This window comes from Pipistrellus hanaki (assembly GCF_964339955.1).
Source record: "Pipistrellus hanaki genome assembly, chromosome: 6".
Classification (NCBI taxonomy): domain Eukaryota; kingdom Metazoa; phylum Chordata; class Mammalia; order Chiroptera; family Vespertilionidae; genus Pipistrellus; species Pipistrellus hanaki.
This window is the reverse complement of record NC_140508.1, coordinates 41,192,387-41,211,717: the sequence shown is the minus strand read 5'-3', so window position 1 is coordinate 41,211,717 and position 19,331 is coordinate 41,192,387. Positions and strand designations below refer to the sequence as shown.

Genomic DNA, 19,331 nt, shown 5'->3' with positions numbered 1-19,331 from the left:
TCGCAGAGCCATGGATGCCAACCCTCCCAGCAGCTGGGGGGATAAGTGCTTCAGTGCTGGGCTGGGGGTTGGGGTGGAAATCTGGGCAGTGCTCATGACAGACACCCAACACATCATATTGTCCACACACAGAATATAGGACAGGGAGGGCACATATCTTATTTTTAAAGTAAAAATAACATTTTTTTAAAAAGCAATGAAATCTGGAAAACAAGAGTTATAAATCCTTTATTATGGTTTTTGCTGTAATCTTTTTTTAGGGTTTTTGGCTTTCCAGATCTCAAGTGTCCTTCATCTCAGGAGTCTTGTTTCCTGCGGTTCATTGTTGGAGCTTTAAATGAAAGCCTGGATTGTCAGCAGTGCCCACCGATGCCCCTCAGGTTGGAGGTTCGAAGAAGTTTATCTCCCTTTAGATTACACAATATTTAAGACTTCCCCAAATTCCCACCATATAACATCCTCATCCTAATTAATTTATTAAGTTATCCTTCAAGGTCCGGCAAAAATGCTTCTTCTCTGGGAAGTGTAACGTGACATGACCCCCTCAGAATGAATCACTGTGGGTGTTCTCTTTGTGTATCTCTGTTTGAGCACTTGCTCCATAACATAGTGTTATATCCTTGGCCAGATTGTGGCCTCATCAGCAAAACAAAAACAGGATACAGAACACATGCCTGGCACAGGCTGAGATTTAGTAAATGCCTGCGGACTGAATAAAAATGATGTTTCATTGTAGCATCTTTAGTGATAAATTTTAACTAAAACTGAAAGTGCCACTGGGTGGGGCACGTTTTAGACAATACATTTCACCTGTGGGTAAACCCAAGTGCTAAGTCACTTTGACACTAGTCAAAACAAGAAGCTACTGGCAACAGCAAGTGCACAAAGTTCCATTTGCTTCGGTCTTGGAGGTGTAAAAGTGCAGGTGCAAAACTTCTCTGTAATATTATACTTTCACAGAGTCTTGTTCAGTGTATATGGAAGACACTCATACAATACACTAAGTGGCCAGATTATTATGATCTCTGAATGCATAATAATCTGGCCACTCAGGGTACATCCTATATAATAAAAGGCTAATAATGCAAATTGTCCCCTTGACCAGGAGTCCAACCAGCAGGCAGGCTGACCAACCACCCATGTCCCCTCACCCTGGCCATGCTGGCCAGACCCCACCCATACATAAATTCATACATTGGGCCTCTCTCTCTCTCTCTCTCTATACATATATATATATATAATGAGCAGCCAGATTATTATGCATTCAGAGATCATAATAATCTGGCCACTCAATGCAAGTCAAAGATGTCCCTGAAGCTGACATGTGTCCTGAATTTAATATGGCGAATTACTTTCTTTTTGAGCAACCACTCACAACTTCCACAGCCACAGCCAACCAGTCCCATGCACTGGCATCTCTCTTGGGATTTCCTCAGTGTCTGCACATTTTGGTGAGAAGACAGCAACAGCTACAATGTAGTGCATTCAAGCAGAACCAGCGATATCCCTTTGGGTCAGATGTCCAAACCTGTTATTCGAGTCCACATAAAAGCACAACAATGCAAACATCCAACCATGTTTTCCAAAGAACACAGGTATCTACAGCCTTGTTTTCATGAGAAAGAGGGTATGTAAATGAAGCCGGTGTTCACTTTTATTTTAATCACCGCATAATTAGCATAGGTTCGCAGCGAGCCTGCAGGAGAAAACAGAGGTCCCTTTAGATATTTGCCTCCTCAGGCCTCCTTTGTCCTTCTGCTCGCTAAGGGATGGTGTGGGCACCTGGACTGCTCTCTCATCTGTAGGAAAGGAAAGAATCTGTCTCCCTTTGGTGGAGGCAACTGTGGACAGGATGAATGGATCTAGCCTTGCCGGGACGAGTGCAGTGAATTGCTTACCTGTTTCCTAGAGATGCCTTCCTCTCTCGCTTGAAAAGCACTAACGAGGATGCTTTCATAACTAATTTGCTTAACGGGACTTGGGAAACCAGAAACAATTTAAGTTTTAAAGACACATGAGCTCCTTTCTCATGCAAATGATTGAAACAGCTGTGAAGGAGGGTCTACGATTTGCCAACAAGAATCAAAAAGCAAAAAGATTGAGATGTCAGCACAAAAGCGATGTAACCAAGAAAAAAAAAAAAAGTACAGAAACCAGAAGTCCAGCAGCCTTCACTCTTCATGGCGCTGCCTCTATAAAACATTCTTTGGTTGTGAGCTCGGTTCCTTTAAACGACAATTACAAGCACAGCCTCCCTGTGGCCTTTTTTTTTTTTTTTTTTACTTTGTAAACAGCAGAAAGAACTGAACATCTAATTTTTGAAATTCCTCCGGCTTTTCTTTTTGACCTTTGGTATTTGTATGTATTGACGATCTCGAAACCACTGGACAAAAACACCTTGAAGTGTCAAGCTTTAAAAATGAGTCTTCTTTCTCTTTCTCCTGTGCAGCGTGGATTATCTTGGCCTTGTCAAAATACATTCTCTAGTTAGAGGCTGGAAATATCTCCCTCCTGGCTCCAAAGTATTGATTTTCTTCAACACTCAGCTCTGTCAGTCAGCCGAGGGGTGAAAGGTGAAAGTTCACCCTGCACGGCTTGGCTTTACCTTCCTATTAATGTCATGCCCTTTCCGCATTTGATCGGTTTATGTGATCACCAATCACATGGAACTGGTGCTGCCCTGGTTTCCCTAGAAGGGCACAGTTAAGTCACCAGGAGATGCTAACACAGTTCCTGGGATGGACCCTGGGCGTTTGACTAGGGCCAAGATGCAGCCGTCAACTCCTTTAATGTTCATTTCTTAAAGAAAATTACTCGGCTGCATGACGAGTGACTCATTTCAAGATGTTCTATGCTCTTGTCTGAAAATTAAAGAAGTACACTCACCACTTACACATATAACCCTCTGTGAGCCATAGTAATCTCTTTTGTTACTCTTGCTCTTTAAAAACCAGTTCCACCCTTTCCTTCAGGGATTCAAATCCAACTCCAAACATGTATTAAATTAAGTGAATTGCATGATCTCAGTCCAGCCCCCTACCCTAGGGCTGCCAACCCACGACATCGCATCTGACAAGACATAACTTGATACAAATAACAATCCATTTAGGAGCAGCTTGGGGTGGAGATGAGAGCAATGTGCATGCAATTCCCTTGCCCAAACCACAGAGGGTGCTGTTGAGTTTCTGGTAGGCTGTTTCTCAGTACTCACACTCGGGCACTGCAGGGGAGGGACTCCCTCACTGCTGTGCCATTGTCCTTTGTGAACAAGTTCACCTTTCCTGAAGCTAGCTCTCTGGGGAAATGGATAATTAGATGGAAATAGAAGGCTTGATTTGGTACCAAAGGGAGTGGGGGTGGGGAGAAAGCATATGGATTTCAATTGAGAATGTTTAAGAGTGAATAATGGTTTTAATGGGAGAAACAATCTTCAGTACCATCCAGCTTTATTTAACACACGTATGTACAGAGGACCACCCGGCACATATGGAATCTACTAAGTGGGGTCATCAAGAGCTGTCTTGGGAAGCAGACATTTAATCCACTCACTGGACACGGCGAGTCCAGGCAGTACTTTCCCACACAAGTATCGCGTCATGTCACCTTCCGCTTGTAAATGGTCAGGGAGGCCACGTGGGCCTCTGCGTTAACAAGGACAGGTCCAAATACAGTGCCCATGAAAGTAATAAAACACCGAAAGCATACACTGGCGTGACAATACGAAGTTTACCTCGGTGCTGAGAAATCTAAGCGGTGCTGAAGTGTGGACTGTGGTTTTCAAAATACCCAAGGATGTGTGATGTGTGTTAACAAGAATGTAAATATTAGTGTAGTAGTGAGAGACAGCTGTCTAACCATCACCCATCATCCACCCCAGAGTTTTGGAATCGAAATAGTCAGTAACTTCGGCTGTCTGCAGACAATGCGGGACAGGCTGGCTGAACCACTGCCCAGGTGCTTGGCTCCTGCAGGCCTCATGGCGTTGTTCTAAATGCCCGTGATGTGTGCCATCCATCCGCGCATGCGGAAGCCTACCTAGCAGCCTCACATCTGTCTCAGGATGCACTGAACATTTTGTTTTAAGAAATCTCTAAGGTGTCCTTCCACATCAGCATTCCAAAACAGCTGTGTAGTCCAGAATGAATACAGCCCCACTGCAGTTCACATGGGAGACAGGTGCTGGGCCTGAGAGGACTCGAGCCCTTGGGGCAACCATTTACCTCGGCTTCTCTACCTACCTCGGACACAGCAGCATGTCCAGCAAACAATGTCTACACTGCATTAGTTCTTGTTTTCTTCCTGGAAACTACATTTCTAATCTTTATAAGTACAATGTACATGCATGTTTCATAAATTCACCTTTGAAAGAACACCCAAAGTCTATAACCAAGGAATAGTACAGGTTTGCCATCGGTGGAAATAACATACTTCACATCAATAGGGGAGAGATGCCTAGTGGGCTTAGTTTCTTAACAGGGTCTTTTAACATCTATTTCAAGAAAATTACAGATATATCTGTTCCCGGGCTACGGTCTTACTCTTTTGTATATTACACATACCCGGACATCTACACCTTTTAAATTAAATGCTCCCATTATGATATTGGTTCCTCTGTAAACTTCACATATTTTCTCTGAATTTCATAAATCATCTTCTATTTCTGCATTAACACCCAATTTTACTCAACTAACCAACCAACCAACCAACCAACCAAACCCCCAACTATAAACAGATTGGGGTTTGTCAGGAGCGATGCATACAGAATATTGTTTGATGGATTTCCGCCATCACTGTGAGCGAGAGCCACAGAATGTAACGTGTGAGGTGAGAGTGACTGGGAAAACTGGCAGAAGGTGGTGAGCTCTCACCGCAACGCTGCTCAGGCTGACCAAGCCCCATTCTCATACAGATGCCCGGGTGCTTGCGCCAGTTATTAATTTTCTAGGATACTTGTTTAAAGGAAACGCTGTCTTTACTTGTCTGTAGTTGATCAGTAGTAGTGATAACTGACTTAAGCCGTACACCTGGGAACTGCAGGTCTGTGAAGTTTCTGGAAGGAAGGGCAAGCTCTGACTTTAATATCTGCAGCCACAGACACAGCGTTTTCTTTTTTAGGTATATGTTATGTTTCTAAACTTGTTCTTTTTCATAAAAGTCCATTTAAGAGATAAGTTATAGTGACTGGATAATTATATTAACTAGATCCTCAAGAGAGATGATTTTGTTTTAAACTACTAAATATGCCATCACTTAAGCAGGATGTGAGCATTTAAGAAGGCTATGTGTCTGGGAAACTGTATTCTCCACCAGGGGGAACATTTTTTTTGGTATATTTTCTCATTAATCCCAAATTGGCTAGGTATTAATAAAGAAGCTAGTGGTTAAACCCTAGGAAATCGGATTAGCAATTTCCCGGCAATTAGCTGAGGGAAAAACACAACAACCATGTAAACACAGAATCTTCGTGGTAAACAATAATATGTTTTAGGAAATCCAAAGGAAAATAATGTTGACAATTAGGATGGCCATGTTACCCAGTGCCAGAATGACCAACCCCAGCAGCACTTCAGAAAAGGGGTGCAGCTTGAGGGACAGCTGATGCGGGCTGGGTGGCCATCAGTGTTCGCTGACTTTCAGGCTTCCAGTGCAGCTGCCAAGGAGTGTGCCCAGGGGCCCGCCTCCCCTCCCTCTCCAGCAGGGAGACGTGACCTGTGACAGAAGGCCGCATCCTGCAGAGCGGTGTGTGCATGCCTCTGAATCAATAGGTGCCCCGGACAGGCGAAGGTCCCAGACCATGCAGAAGTGACACAGACCAGGCTGCGCCCTAATGCCCCTGGGTGGGCAGCACTGAGGAGGGACCCGGCGTAAGGACAGAGGGATCTGGGCTTAGAGAGCAGGCACGGGCAGCGCCAGCCTCAGACCATGAAGCGGTGCTCCTTCCCGTCGTGGGCCATCAGGATGATGTTGCGGTTGGACGTCCAGATGAGCCGGGCCAGGCGGAGGGCGTTGTGGGGGCCGGGGGAGGCCGGCTGCACGGGGGGCACCTGGTAGGTTTTGATGCAGCGCAGCTGGGGGGCCGAGTTCAGCATGCCGATGCTTCCCAGCAGTGAGGTGTTCATCTGGGGACACAGGGACACGAGAGCACACGTGTCACACGGAGACTCCTTCCCTTCCCTGGTGACACCCACTCCCGGCCACTTTCTCCCCACAGCCTCACTCACGCTCAGCAGAGAGCTTATTCTGAACCTCTGAAGGGACCTTTCAGTGTATGCGAAGTTGTTCTGATATTATTACAGTAAATACATAAATCCAGAGAAATTTTACTTTGTGAGTAGATTCTGACAGCAGGAAAGCGCAATCTTTAAGAAGGACGCTGAGCTGTGCATGCTAACAAAACAATTCAAGCCTGGCTGGTTTTGCTCAGTGGCTAGGGTGTTGGCTTGTGGGCCGAGAGGTCATGGGTTTGATTCTGAGTCAATGGCTCGTACCTCAATTGCAGATACGTTGATCTCTTTCTCTCTCTCTCTCTCTCTCTCTCTCTCTCTCTCTCTCTCTCTCTCTCTCTCTCTCTCTCTCTCTCTTCCCCCTTCCCTCCCTACCTCCCTCACTCTCTTCCTCCCTTCTACTATTTTTAGAACTCAATGGAAAAAATATCCTCGGATGAGGATTTGAAGAAAAAAAAGTTTCAATGAGACAGTATTTGGAAATTATGGGTATTTTCTACTGCAGACCTCTTTATTCTCAACAGTGCTGACGGATGAGTCCACAAAGGCAAGTGTGGGGACTTATAATTAGTCCAAGAAAACAAAGCACAGTTAAGCAGTAGATCTCCCATCCCCATCTACCAACCCCTGCCCTCCTCACTGCTGTTTAAAAACATTCAGTCTCTGGAAAGCTCTACTTTGGTTTGAAGGGAAAATAAGAAGCAGCTACATCTGAACACCGTGTCTGTGCCTCACTGTTTTGCTGTCGTGCTAAAGACAGTATACTTCCACGCCTTATTAGCAGTATTTCTTTATTAGTCATTGATTCCTGCTTTCTGGCAGATTTTCTGAATTTGACTTGAATTTAAGTTCTTTTTATCCATCCTCATAAGTGAAAACTAACATGGAAATTATGGCTCCCAAACAACTATGCATTCGGGTCCAAGTGCTGAGTATCAGGCAGCATCTTAGTAAACTGCTGCCCGGGTGCTGCATCGGATGAGCCCTTTAGATTCCAAATATCAGTTAGTATTTTCCCAATGCATGCTTTTTGTGGTATTGCAAACCACATGGGAACCATACTGAAAATCAGGAACGAGGTCTCGGAAATAATGTTTTTCTCTGCACTACTCTTTCCACCAATTCTTCTCCATCTAGACATGCGACATTCTGGGGGTCTGCGTGAGGCATGCAGACTGTGACCCAATGCACGCAGACGGCTGGCACCGGAGCCCTGGCCGGCCCTCGGACACGGAGAAGTGCGGGTACGGTGGCTCTGCATGTGGGTCGGAGCAGCACGCAGCTGCTCCTTCCCCGCTCAGAGCAGGCCGGTGTCAGAGGGCGTAAATCACGGCGTCTCTAGCAGGATGCGTGCAGGCTCCACTGACATTTTCACAATTTAAATCATCTTGAGTAATAACCCTTTTAAGATGACTAATGTTACTGATTTTACTGCATTAATAATAGTGCTGAACACTGCACAGAGGTGGAAAAAAATCACTGGTGTCCGAGGTCACATTTTAAAACCAAATGTATGGTTATTGTTAACTCTTTCTGTTAAAGTTCAGTCGCCATTTAGAGCTGGGCAGTCCCTACCTGTCATCCTGCAGAGCCTCGCCCCTTGTTCCTTCTCCCCCGAAATTCCAAAAAAGAATAAAAATGAATGCCCTGTCGCTTTCTGGAGGTTCCCAGAGAGTTTCAACATAAATAATGATGTTGAGCTTGATTGTAAAGTTCTCACGTGTACAAAAAGTAACAGTTCACAGTAATTTGGTCCTTTGACAGATCATACCGAAACAATCCAGAAAATTGCTGGTTAAAATGAACTGGCATCAACAGGCACACCGTGCTTTTAAAAAATCTAATTTCTCAGTTGATAAATAACCACAAAGTACTTTTCATTCTTTATGGATTTTCTATGAAAATGTGTACGAAGCCTGATTTCTGCTGGTGGCTTAAAATGCTCAGGGTATTCAATATGCTCACACGACCTTATTTTTAATTCTTCTCTTCAAATTTAGCCAAGTACGAGAAATGGCTCGAGGGCTAACAAGGGGCAGGGAAAGAATAACTTACTGGAATTTCAGGATGGAAAGATTATATATATATATATATGGGTTCCCTTTACAAGCTGATCCATCCCTAAGATGATAGACAGCTGCCTTCAGAAGGGTCAATAGCCTTCCTGGCTCTGGACAGGACTATGCCAAGTTCTATAGGGTGTATTCAGTTGCACAAGTTGGAATGGTGAAGACCCTCATGTTAGACCATCCTTTCCCTATGACCTCTTCAAATTATAGATGAATCTGGGGTTGTAAGGGTGAAATTAATTTTTCTAATAAACTGAGTCAATGAATTCTCACCAAAACAACTACCTATTTTGTTATTCAATATTAATAATATATTTTTTTACCATTGACTGGCTATAAACTCTGCTAAAGTGAAGGCGATTTGAGCCTTAAATGAAGGAAAATGTCCTGGAGTTGTAATATTTGGTAACATTAAATTTTTTCTTGCTCATAAAGATAAATACTCATTGTGGAAAATTGAAATACGAAAGAGAAGTATAAAAAAGAAAGCCAAAATCCCCTGAAATCCCACTGCCCGGTGATAACCACAATTTAGTAAATATCTTCCAGACTTGACATACACATAAGGAGAAGTTAAAATTTAAAGGATTTTACATAAACAGGCTCACAATAAAAGGCAGTTTCACAATCTGCTTTTCTCATTCAACAAAATGTCGAGGGCAATCTTTTCATGTTAATGACTATAGATTTACATCATCCTTTTTAAATGGCTAAATAGTATTCTACTATATGATGGAATAAATTAAAATAAATGAAACCAATATCCACTTAATTTATTATTAGCATTTATGAAAGAAGATAGTTATTTGTTGGTAGAGGGTGGTGGTAAAATTTACGTGAGAGAATTATGGTTGTATTTCATTACTAAACTCCCTTTGATCAAATATCAGTGAATACGATAAGCTGAAATATTCAAATCACAGAAATACCTTGTTGGAGAGTCAAGGAACTGAAAGATGAGCACATCACATTGTTCAATGGCTGGGTTTGTAAACCAACGAAAATGTAACTGTGGCTTTTCCCTTCCCTTTAAAAATAATGCTTCACAAACCAGTTCTGTGAGGCTGATTTTCTGATCACACAGAAACACATACAGATGTAATTCATCACACAGGAAGTGTTTTATGGCTACTCTCAGAGTAACTGATGCTGCACACAGCCTTTTACTAAGTCTCGCTTGAGTAATTATCCACCCGATACTTCTCATTAACACTCATTTCTCAGCAAAGATTTTAATAGCTGATGGCTTTTGTAAGGTTCTCTATTAATAAGACTTCATTAAGTTTCCAAAATATATTACAGTACATTTACTGGAATAATAGAAGAGTGTGATGTCATACATCATTCGAAATAAACAACATGCATCTAAATAAATCAGCGAGTCCATGTGGGGACGGCAGCGGCAGATCCAACACTACTGACTGGACTCTCTTCAATGCAAATGAAAACTCTCTATATGTCTGAGGAGGCTTTGCTGTGTTTTCTTGATAGGCTGACATAATGTTCCTGTGACTTCCAATCTGGGTATAATGAGAGCACGTGAGACATGGGCTGCATTTTAAATTCTAATGTTAGCTGAAACCGGTTTGGCTCAGTGGATATAGGGCGTCAGGTCCAACAAGGACCTGAAAGGTCCCAGGTTCGATTCCCGTGAAGGGCATGTTTCGAGCACATCTTTGGCAGGGAGTGTGCAGGAGGCAGCTGGTCAGAGATTCTCTCTCACTGATGTTTCTAACTCTCTATCCCTCTCCCTTCCTCTCTGTAAAAAATCAATAATAAAAAAATTTTTTCTAATGTTGGGTTTAGAGACTTGGGTGTTGCCTCACTTGCTCTGGTGCTAATTAAACATACTTGGCATCCTAGGAAAGTAAAGGCAACAACAAAATTTTAAATTAACCTATTTTTGGGGGGGGATGGGGAGGGAGCTGGCAATTTTTAATATTTTTGTAATGATCAGCAGTAACATAATTAAAAAGAAGATTGGATAGAGATTAATCACTGGTGGTGAAACAAGTTCGACTGTAAAAATTAGTTGCTTAAAATTAATACTCATTTTAATCAGAATAAAACAGGCATTCTCGTGCCAGCCAATGCTGTTTGGGTTTTTAAAAAATGTTTTAATAATTTGGGGAAGACCCGATGTGGGAAATCCCGGATGCACACAGAATGAGATACTATAAACGAACATGATGTTAACATGAGGCTGCCTCTCTCCCTATGCGCCTGGCCCCGTCAGAGTTGCCTGGATGCCTCATATTTGTCAGTTCTTCCAGGCCGGGCCCTCTCACCCGGCCCTGTGCTCCTCTCCCTCAGCACCCACTCCCCGCTGCCCTGCCTCAGCATCAGCACGTCTCGGCTCAGACGTCGCATCCTCATGAAGCCATCCCACAACCTGGCCTCAGTTCCCCTCCATGCTGTGTCGCTTTCTTATTTCCCTGTGCCTCCCCGAGACTAAGTTCTGGGAGAGCAGACCACCCCCTTTCCAGGTTGCTACGTGCATCCTCGGTGTACCCTGCATGCGAGCACTGGGCACATAATCAGCAAGCCATGAATGCTTGACACCGGTTGAAGAGGGACAGAGGGCTGGCGTCTGCAGGCAGCCGTTCCCAGCAGATCATGCCGTACGCTTCAGGGCCTGTGGCACCCTCGCTTACCTGCCAGAAGGAAATGTGGCTGTCTGTGTTCGAGTAGGTGGCAAGATAGCGCCCATCAGGAGCGAAGGCCACTGCCGTGATCGGGCCCTTGTGTCCATGGATTGTCTAAAAGAAAAGTCAGAGCCATTAACTGGACTGCTCCACAGAGCTATGACACACACGCATGCAGGCGCATTCAGTTTTGAACAGCATGTCATGAATGTTAGATGCTGCTATGTACTTTATTTTATTTATAAAACCAGGTTAGAGAAATCAGAAAGCAGCCAGAGTTCTCTCCCTGGTTTCTCAATATCCAGTCTTGTTTTGAAGAATCCACCTGTCACCGAGTTGGCAGACAGCATGAGTCTAAGGAAAAGCACATTCTGATGGGAAAACTAGTATGTTAATTCACTTATGTCCATTAGGGGGAAGAATTTTACAGTTAATTAGGAAGGTAAGAAACTGACCGCCAAATATACCCACGAACCTCACTCATCTATAATGAAAGACAATCAAAGCTGTATCATAACATACCTGTCCTGGAAGGAGTTAAAAACTATCATTTCAACCCCTTAATAATTATACATTTTCATGCTTTATGCTTCATTTCCTACCAATAACACTGTGTTTAAATGCATATGGCTCCAATTAGTAAGCACACATATATGTGTGCGTTGTAGCTCTGACCACACATATAAATCAAATACTATTTAAAAACAAGTTAACAAGAATAATTCTGAGCTTTTGCCAAATAGCTCTCATTGATTTAACCATGAATTAAAAAAAGGAAGTTGTACTTAGAGTAGGTCTCTGATAAAGTCTTTACTCATAAAAAAATTATACTAAAATTTAATGATATTCATAGTTATCGAAAACACTGGGATACTAAAAAATTAGTAAATTATATTAATGTCCCTACACTCAACTATTAAAGAAAATATATCTCCCAAATTAAGCAATATTCAGTCTGCGTACAAGCTCTAGATTGGTCTCCTCCCTGTGTCTGGAAAGAAATGGGGAAATGTGTTTCCTTAAACCAAGACAATACCAGGAAGGTGTATGCCCATTGGCTGAAGAATTGTGAACCTTGAAACTTAGTGGAAGCAGCAAGTTCATCATGATTAAGCCCCATACATACTGTACATTTCTGTAAGACTCTTCTCATAATTCATTTCTGAGTGATTAAAAGGTGGGGGAGGGGGACACAAGGACATTCCTCGTGCTCTCTAGGTTGTGTTCTTTACTGTCATTGGGTTTTCAGGGCACTGTGCGACCCAAAATAATGCCTGTTTTTCAATGGAGGAAAACTATTTTACGGTCTAGGTCTGGGCTTGTGGTTAAGTCAGCCTGCCTTAGCTGCATTTGGGCTCCACAACTTACTGACTGTAGGACCTTAGGCAACTTATTTAAATTCCCCAACCTCAGAGTACCCAAGTCTATAACATAGAAATTAGGATGATATGATATTGATAATGTCTGCTTTAAAGAGCTCTGTGAAAACCATAGCTACAAAGCATGGCACAGAATAAGACTCAATAAATTTATTAATTTTTGTGTCATTCCCCCCTCCCTTATTGAAAGGTGACCAGACATATATAGTAAGAAAGTTGATCTTAAATGTTCTCAATGCAAAAAAGAAATTTTTTGATTTTGTGAGGGGATGGAGGTGTTAGCTAAATGCTATAGTGGTAATTGTTTTGTAACACGTAAGTATACCAAATCATCACCTTAAAACTACACAATGTTATATGTCAATTACATCTCAATAAAACTGAAAAAAAATGGTTAGACAGATGTAAACAATTACATAACTGAATTACTTGAGTACATCATTTAATGAAAACCAAACATCAAAAAAATCCCTAATAATGTATCCCAGAATTGGCACCCACTAACATACTAGGTGGTCCAGAAACAGATTTCAGACTGGGGAGCTTAAGAAACTGTGGTAACTGTCCATGGTACTAGCCCACGAATGTGGTGCTAAATTAAGCAACAGGGTAAGCATGCTGAATAACTATTGCAAGAAACCAGCTCATCGTCATCTACATTAGAATGAAAATCATTCTAGGTATGGGGGAGGGGGGATCGCAAACAATTAAAAGGAGGAAAATGACCATTCCTACTTACTAGGTCAGCTTAATGAGCTCATGGGGGGTAGAGAGGGGGCAGCTTTGTTTTTTGTGTTTTGTTTTTTTTAAAATCAAGATTCAGTTATGTTAAAAATCTGAAATTCTGTTGAGCCAATCTGAGGCTATTTTATGGTAAAATAGTTGATTAGGCAGATATCTTGCAAAAATCAAGATTTCTAGCCTCTCCTAAAACTGGAAGCTCAGGCAATCCTGGGCCATAGTTCACACATGGGTGCCGGAGGCCAGTTCCAGCATGTCAGGGCTGAATCATCTGGGATGGCTGAAGGGCACTCCCCCAATCCTGAATAGGATCCTTTGCTGCCAGATAGCTCAGGGTATCTTAAATCTACGTGTTATTGCCTCCTGTTGGCCAAACAAGCTCCCCTGACTCCCAATGCCTTTTAAAATTATATTTCATCCTTGGACTCCTTATTGACTCTACACATAGCCCCTTTCTCCAGAATGCAAAACCCTTTATAATGGTAGGATAAGAACTCCAGCACGTGGGGACATCCATCAGTCAGTCAGTCAGAGCTCAGCCACTTCGCCAGTCCCGGCCCTGACACAAAACAGGGCCTGTGTACCCAACACTGGCTGCCTGGCTCCCTCACTTCCTGCCTGGCCCCTCATGGTATTTAATGCAACCATCCCATTATATACATTCAAGTGAAATAGTTCTTCCACCCTCTAGGGGCCCAGTGTGCATTTAAAAGTGAGAGCAGGTGGAAAGCTACTCTAGAAAAAGTTGGCCCTTCTTACAAGCTCCCCAAAGCCCAGCTCTGTGCTTTGGACCCCAAAATCTCAAAACAGAATGTTAAGCCTGCCTCTTTTGGATTAGCATCCCCCTGTGACCAGCTATTGGAATGTACTTTAGACAAGGGAATGCACCAGTGAGTTGGCCAAGAACCAGCAGGTGCAGAAGGTGTACCAACCCACGGATCACATTTAGGAACCACCCTGTGAGACTAGCTAAGCTAGACCTCTTGGAAAGGAAGAAAACCAGACGTACAGGCTCCTCAGCAAAGTCTTCATGAACTATTTCATATACATCTTCATCTTTTACAGAGAGCTGGTATTTACAACATCTATGTGACTATTTCTGTATCAGTTGAAGATGCTCTTCATTACGTGTCTTACAGACGATCCTGTGAAATAAGCTCATCTTAGAATTTTCTGCCAGGAAAATGTTTATCTTCCCAGATCAATTTGTTGCTTTCTTTTTATTATGAAACAATAATTACATAATCTAAACCGTGCTCACTGTACTGCCAGGAAACTCAGAACTAAATTTATGCTCATTCTGTGTGTCAAATACTCCTGAGAAGGCTTAAAAGAGCTAATTCCAATGTAACCCTGATTTTTTTTTTTTGGGGGGGGGGGGGGGCCTAGCAATCTGATTCTGTGCCAGCAAGCCCAGTGTACATTCTTGATAACCTATAATTAAGTCACTACCTCTTTCCCAGAAACTGGTCTTGCAGAACCTGTTATCTAAATACAGAGGCCATAAAATTGTGAACAGTGCACTGCCCCAGAGGGAGGGGTTATTAACGCTGGCGTCATGCCAGACCATCAGATATGGCCTGGAGACCCCAATACCTGGGGGCCTTCTTGCAAAGAATTTGAAAAGGTCTGGAAGCATAATCCACATTTGGGGGACAAAGACCCCAGAAAGATATAAAAGAGAAGCCTCCTGCATGTTACTTTACTCAGATTTGGGAAGTTATCCCACTGAGTTCACTGGCGTAACTCCTTTTCTCTAAAAGCGTTGCTTGGTTTTTCTTTGGTCTTCTGCAACACTCCTACTTATTTCACTAATCATTGTCCTATTTTCCTTTGTTGTCGTTGAGGTCCTGTTAGATACTGAATTTATTAATCTGTTTCTTTAAAGTCTATTTTAGACACTAGATCAGAACTCATTAACGTATGCATATGCGCACACAAATGCACAAGCCATACCACATGCCAGGAGCCCCACAGGGCTCTATGAAAGCAACACAGACACCACTGAGCACTGACTGCAGTGGCAGCTGACAGACAGACCTGTTGTCTCATAAGATAGCAAGCACCACTTGTGGTGACTCAGAGAAGCTCGCTGTTTTAGATAGTTTGGTGCATCTGAGAATTCATTCCAATCTCAGCCTGAGAGATGCTCCAGCCCTGGGTACAATGGAAATGCTGTCATTGTCTGGTGTGAAATCCCTGAACTGGCAGCTCTGTGCAGGCACCACCTGGACTGACTGGCACCTCTGCTCTGGCGGCAGAGGTGCAGCTGTGGGCACAGCGAACCTGTAAGTGTTCTGTGATGGAGCAAACCTGATGGTGGGATCTTAAATGCTCAGCTGGAAAGAACATTTTCCAAAATAACAGGTTTCTAAATAAAAGGTTTGGTCTACTTTTTATATGCGAATGAGTATCATGTCTTGTTATATTTTTAGCCAAAGAAATTACTGTCTTGAATAGACAGAGATGGACTATAAAGAAATTAATCTAATTCGAGAAGTGCCTGAACAATAAAAGAAAATCAAGCAATTATCTCTAGCGGGAGACAGAGTGTTGAACTGCTAAACACCCACTCCCCCTTTCTCTCATGAAAGGAAGGAACTGCGAGGCAGGGTTAATAATGAGCAATACTTGCACTTACCCAACAGTTTTCAACAGGCACTTCAATGTGCTCTGCGAATATAATTAACCCTGCTTTTCAGAGGAAAGTCACGACTTTCTACAGAGATTTGGTCAGCATCAATACGAGCTCCAACCACCCAGAATATTTTCTTTAAAATTGCTCTTTATAAGCTTTGTCTCTTCCTGGAGTTCTTGATATTGTTTTCCAATGGCAGATTTGACAATTAAACCCAAAAGAAGTAGGACTCTATTCCACCCACTTTAAAAAGTGAACAAGATCAAGGAGAACACTGTGTATTTATTTGCAGGTCTTATCACTTTTATAAAGGGAAAGGGGAAAAACCCAATCAGACAAGACACCTTCCCACCTTCAACATAAATTGTAAAAATTTCCAAAAGTAGATAAAATTTTGCCATCTCAAGTACCAGCACAACTGAGCCAGCTGTTTTGTACAACATTTGCTGGAATCAGGTGAACAATGAAAGCACTTGGATTGAAGCTTCAGAGCCCCAAGGTCCAGGGGCTGAAGGAAGATGCTGCCTTATTCACAAGCCTGCTTGGGAACAGTATGGGATTAAGACAGGCAGTTGGAATTGCTGGATGGGAGGAGGGGCAGGGGAGGACAAAATGATATTTGAAATGCCTGCTGAGCTGAAAATATGTCCCCAGTTGGCTGTACATGGTGCCTGAAATTTCTAAAAATATAATTGTGCAGCCATTTCCCTAGACTGGGCTCTGGCGGAGGAGGATACGTGAGGGACAAGCATGGCAGAAGCCTGGAGGTTAGGGTGAGCCTCATGAAGTGCCCTCTGTGTGCGGAGGCAGGATGTAGGTTGGAGATGGGCCAGACATTCAGAGAAGTGAGTACCTAGGAAGCGAGGGCAAGCCCTGCAGAGAGCAGCAGCAGCAGCAGCAGCAGTAGCAACAGCGGAAACACCTCTAACTTCCTTGTGGCGGCCCCTCTTCAGGGTAACAGACACCACCAGGTGCGGCGCCATAAGTAAGGACTTCTTGAGGAAAGAATCACCATAAAATTAGGGACCTGGATGTTTCTGACTTGGGAACATGCCAAAACTGAAAGCATCAACCAAGATGGAAGTAGATAGGAAACGTCCTCCTAAAACCCTAGATTGAAGAGTGGTCTTTCCTACAGGCTGTCCCATCCCAGTGTCCACACAAGAGTCACACACTGTCCTTGGGCAAGTCGACAGTGATTTTGAGCAGAGATTTGACAGTTGAAAATTATCTCTATAATTTCTTTCCTTGCTGGAGGGCTGAGGTATGTTTCATATTCACATATGCCAACTCTATGTGGTAGCCTTTTGTGGCTTTTTTTCAATGCAAGGGGCACTGGCACTATTGGATGAATTGAGTTATTTTCTATCACTACCTAATTGAAAAGAATATACATTCTGGGTGAAAGACAAGTAGATTTGGTATCACTTTAATATCTTAATGGAAAATAGATTTAAGGATAAGTATGATAAAGTGAGCTATCTTAAGTTATAACACAAAGGCCTCAAGTAAACAGAATTTCTTCCTTACAAAGAATTGCAGCATTTCCCATTTTCAGTTATTGGAAGTTACTGAAATGTCACTTGGGGATAAACTGATAGTGATGAATTAAAGGAGCTTTTCGATATCTACATATTGGCAATCTTTGGAACAAGCAATAGTCTTTGAAATTTTTTGGCGGCGGATTATACGCTAACCACGTGTAACTCCCTCATCCTGGAATAATAAGAATCAATGTAAATGTGCAAGATTTGTTCCACTACTGTAATTTAGGCATTAGTAATAATTTAAGATTTTTATTACATTGAGGCTTTTATATGGTCAAAACTTTCTAAAACATAATTTGCTTATCTGTAAAAGAAGACAGATATTATTTGTCCTGTCCTGTATGTCAGAAAGTGAGAATGAAGAATTTGGAGCTCAGGAGAAGGTTTATGGAAGACAGATTTGGGGGGTATAAGCACATGGGCAGATATATTGGGGCATAAGAACAGTGCACTCAACACTGTTCCTGGCACATAGCAGTCTCTCCAGGAATATCTAGGAATGACTGAGTGATTGAGGTAACCCATGCAAAGGGAGAGGAGAATTATCAAGTATTAATTATTTAATTGAGGATCAGGAAATAAATGACGAAAAGTCAAATTTCTAGTTTTATAAACATATATCTGAATTAGAATAAATTTATAATTCCAAACTATCGATACTACTCAATGGCCAAAACTGACAGCCAAATGTCTGTAATTTTAACTTTGCTTAAAATTAATCAGGTATGCACAAAATTTTCATGAAGATCATTACATAATATACTTAAGATTTCCCTGAAATGTAATTATAATAAGACAATAAACATATGCCATTAAAAGTTAGAAAAGATGATGTATTATAGAATTATATATGTGAAACCTATAACATTTATTACCAATGTCTCTCAAATAAATTCAATAAAAAATAAAAGAAAAGAAAAAAAAACACTGGGAAAGACAAATAGAAATTAAAATGAAACTTACTATGTGTATTTGTGTATGTGTTGCTATATATATACACACATATGTATTTGGTAGCTCATTTTGATATACAGGTCCTTTCAAAATTAAGAGGAGAAATATTTTAACCAAATTAATAATTTATAAAAACTCATAATTATGATCATAATTACCAATTTTGTTCTGATTGCAATTTCAACGATTCACTAGGTTCATAAACTTGAATCAATGCAGGATTTACTGGATACTTTACTACTAAGTACTATGTATATTTAAACAAGCATTCCCTACAGTTTGGTCAAAGAGGATTCACTTAAATCTGAAGGAACATAAATTAAATTGCCTATCACTGAGATTAAACTCGGTAGGAACATCTACTTAATAACCTTAGAGTGGGAGATATGCTGGATTAAACTTCTATATCTTTTTTAAAAAATATATATTTTATTGATTTTACACAGAGGAATTGAGAGGGATAGAGAGTTAGAAACGTCGATGAGAGAGAAACATCGACCAGCTGCCTCTTGTACTCCCCTCACTGGGGATGTGCCCACAAGCAAGGTACATGCCCCCGACCGGAATCAAACCCGGGACCTTTTAGTCCGCAGGCCAACGCTCAATCCACTGAGCCAAACCAGTTTCGGCTAAACTTCTATATCTTTAATGCATTCATATTGCCTAATGATAAACAAAACTAAAAGGCCAATTCACTATACAATTCAGTAGTTGGACCATCAAACTCTTTTGCACTTAATAAGCAATTAATATTTGTCAATGGAAAATGTTTGGGTAACACGTGGAAGTCAATAACACTGGCCCATTCACACTCCAGCACTGACAAGCTACCCAAATATCTATGGTCCTCAAGGGAAACACACAGCTTTGATGTTTTAATTTATGTTCTTCCCAAGAAAACAGGAATCCTTTGAAGCTTTTGTTTGTTTATTACTCAGAATGCACTTTGTTAGTAATGTGGTTATAATTGTTATCATGTATGTAGCTCACAGATGTGTGTCTTAAAATAACATTCTATGCCTTATTATAGAAAATATTAAAAGCATATTTAATACTATGTATACTAATTTTAGTATAAAGCATGTTAAATTCAAGCAAAAGCCTTCCATTTAAAATAATATCTTCTTTGTATAA

At 41.8% G+C, this 19,331-nt stretch overlaps 1 protein-coding gene across 4 annotated transcripts in view; it reads right to left on the bottom strand.

The window, feature by feature from the left end:
- Nucleotides 1-3,429: 3,429 nt before the first annotated feature.
- Nucleotides 3,430-19,331, bottom strand: part of WDR7 (WD repeat domain 7) — a 273,742-nt gene continuing 257,840 nt past the window's right edge. For all 4 annotated transcript variants that reach the window (XM_084886917.1, XM_084886916.1, XM_084886915.1 and 1 more), the window contains 2 exons: nt 10,948-11,052; nt 3,430-6,119 (listed from right to left, as the gene is read on the bottom strand). In XM_084886917.1, the coding sequence (XP_084743043.1) occupies nt 5,916-6,119; nt 10,948-11,052 (309 nt within the window). In that variant the 3' untranslated portion in view covers nt 3,430-5,915. The remainder of the gene's footprint in view (nt 6,120-10,947; nt 11,053-19,331) is intronic.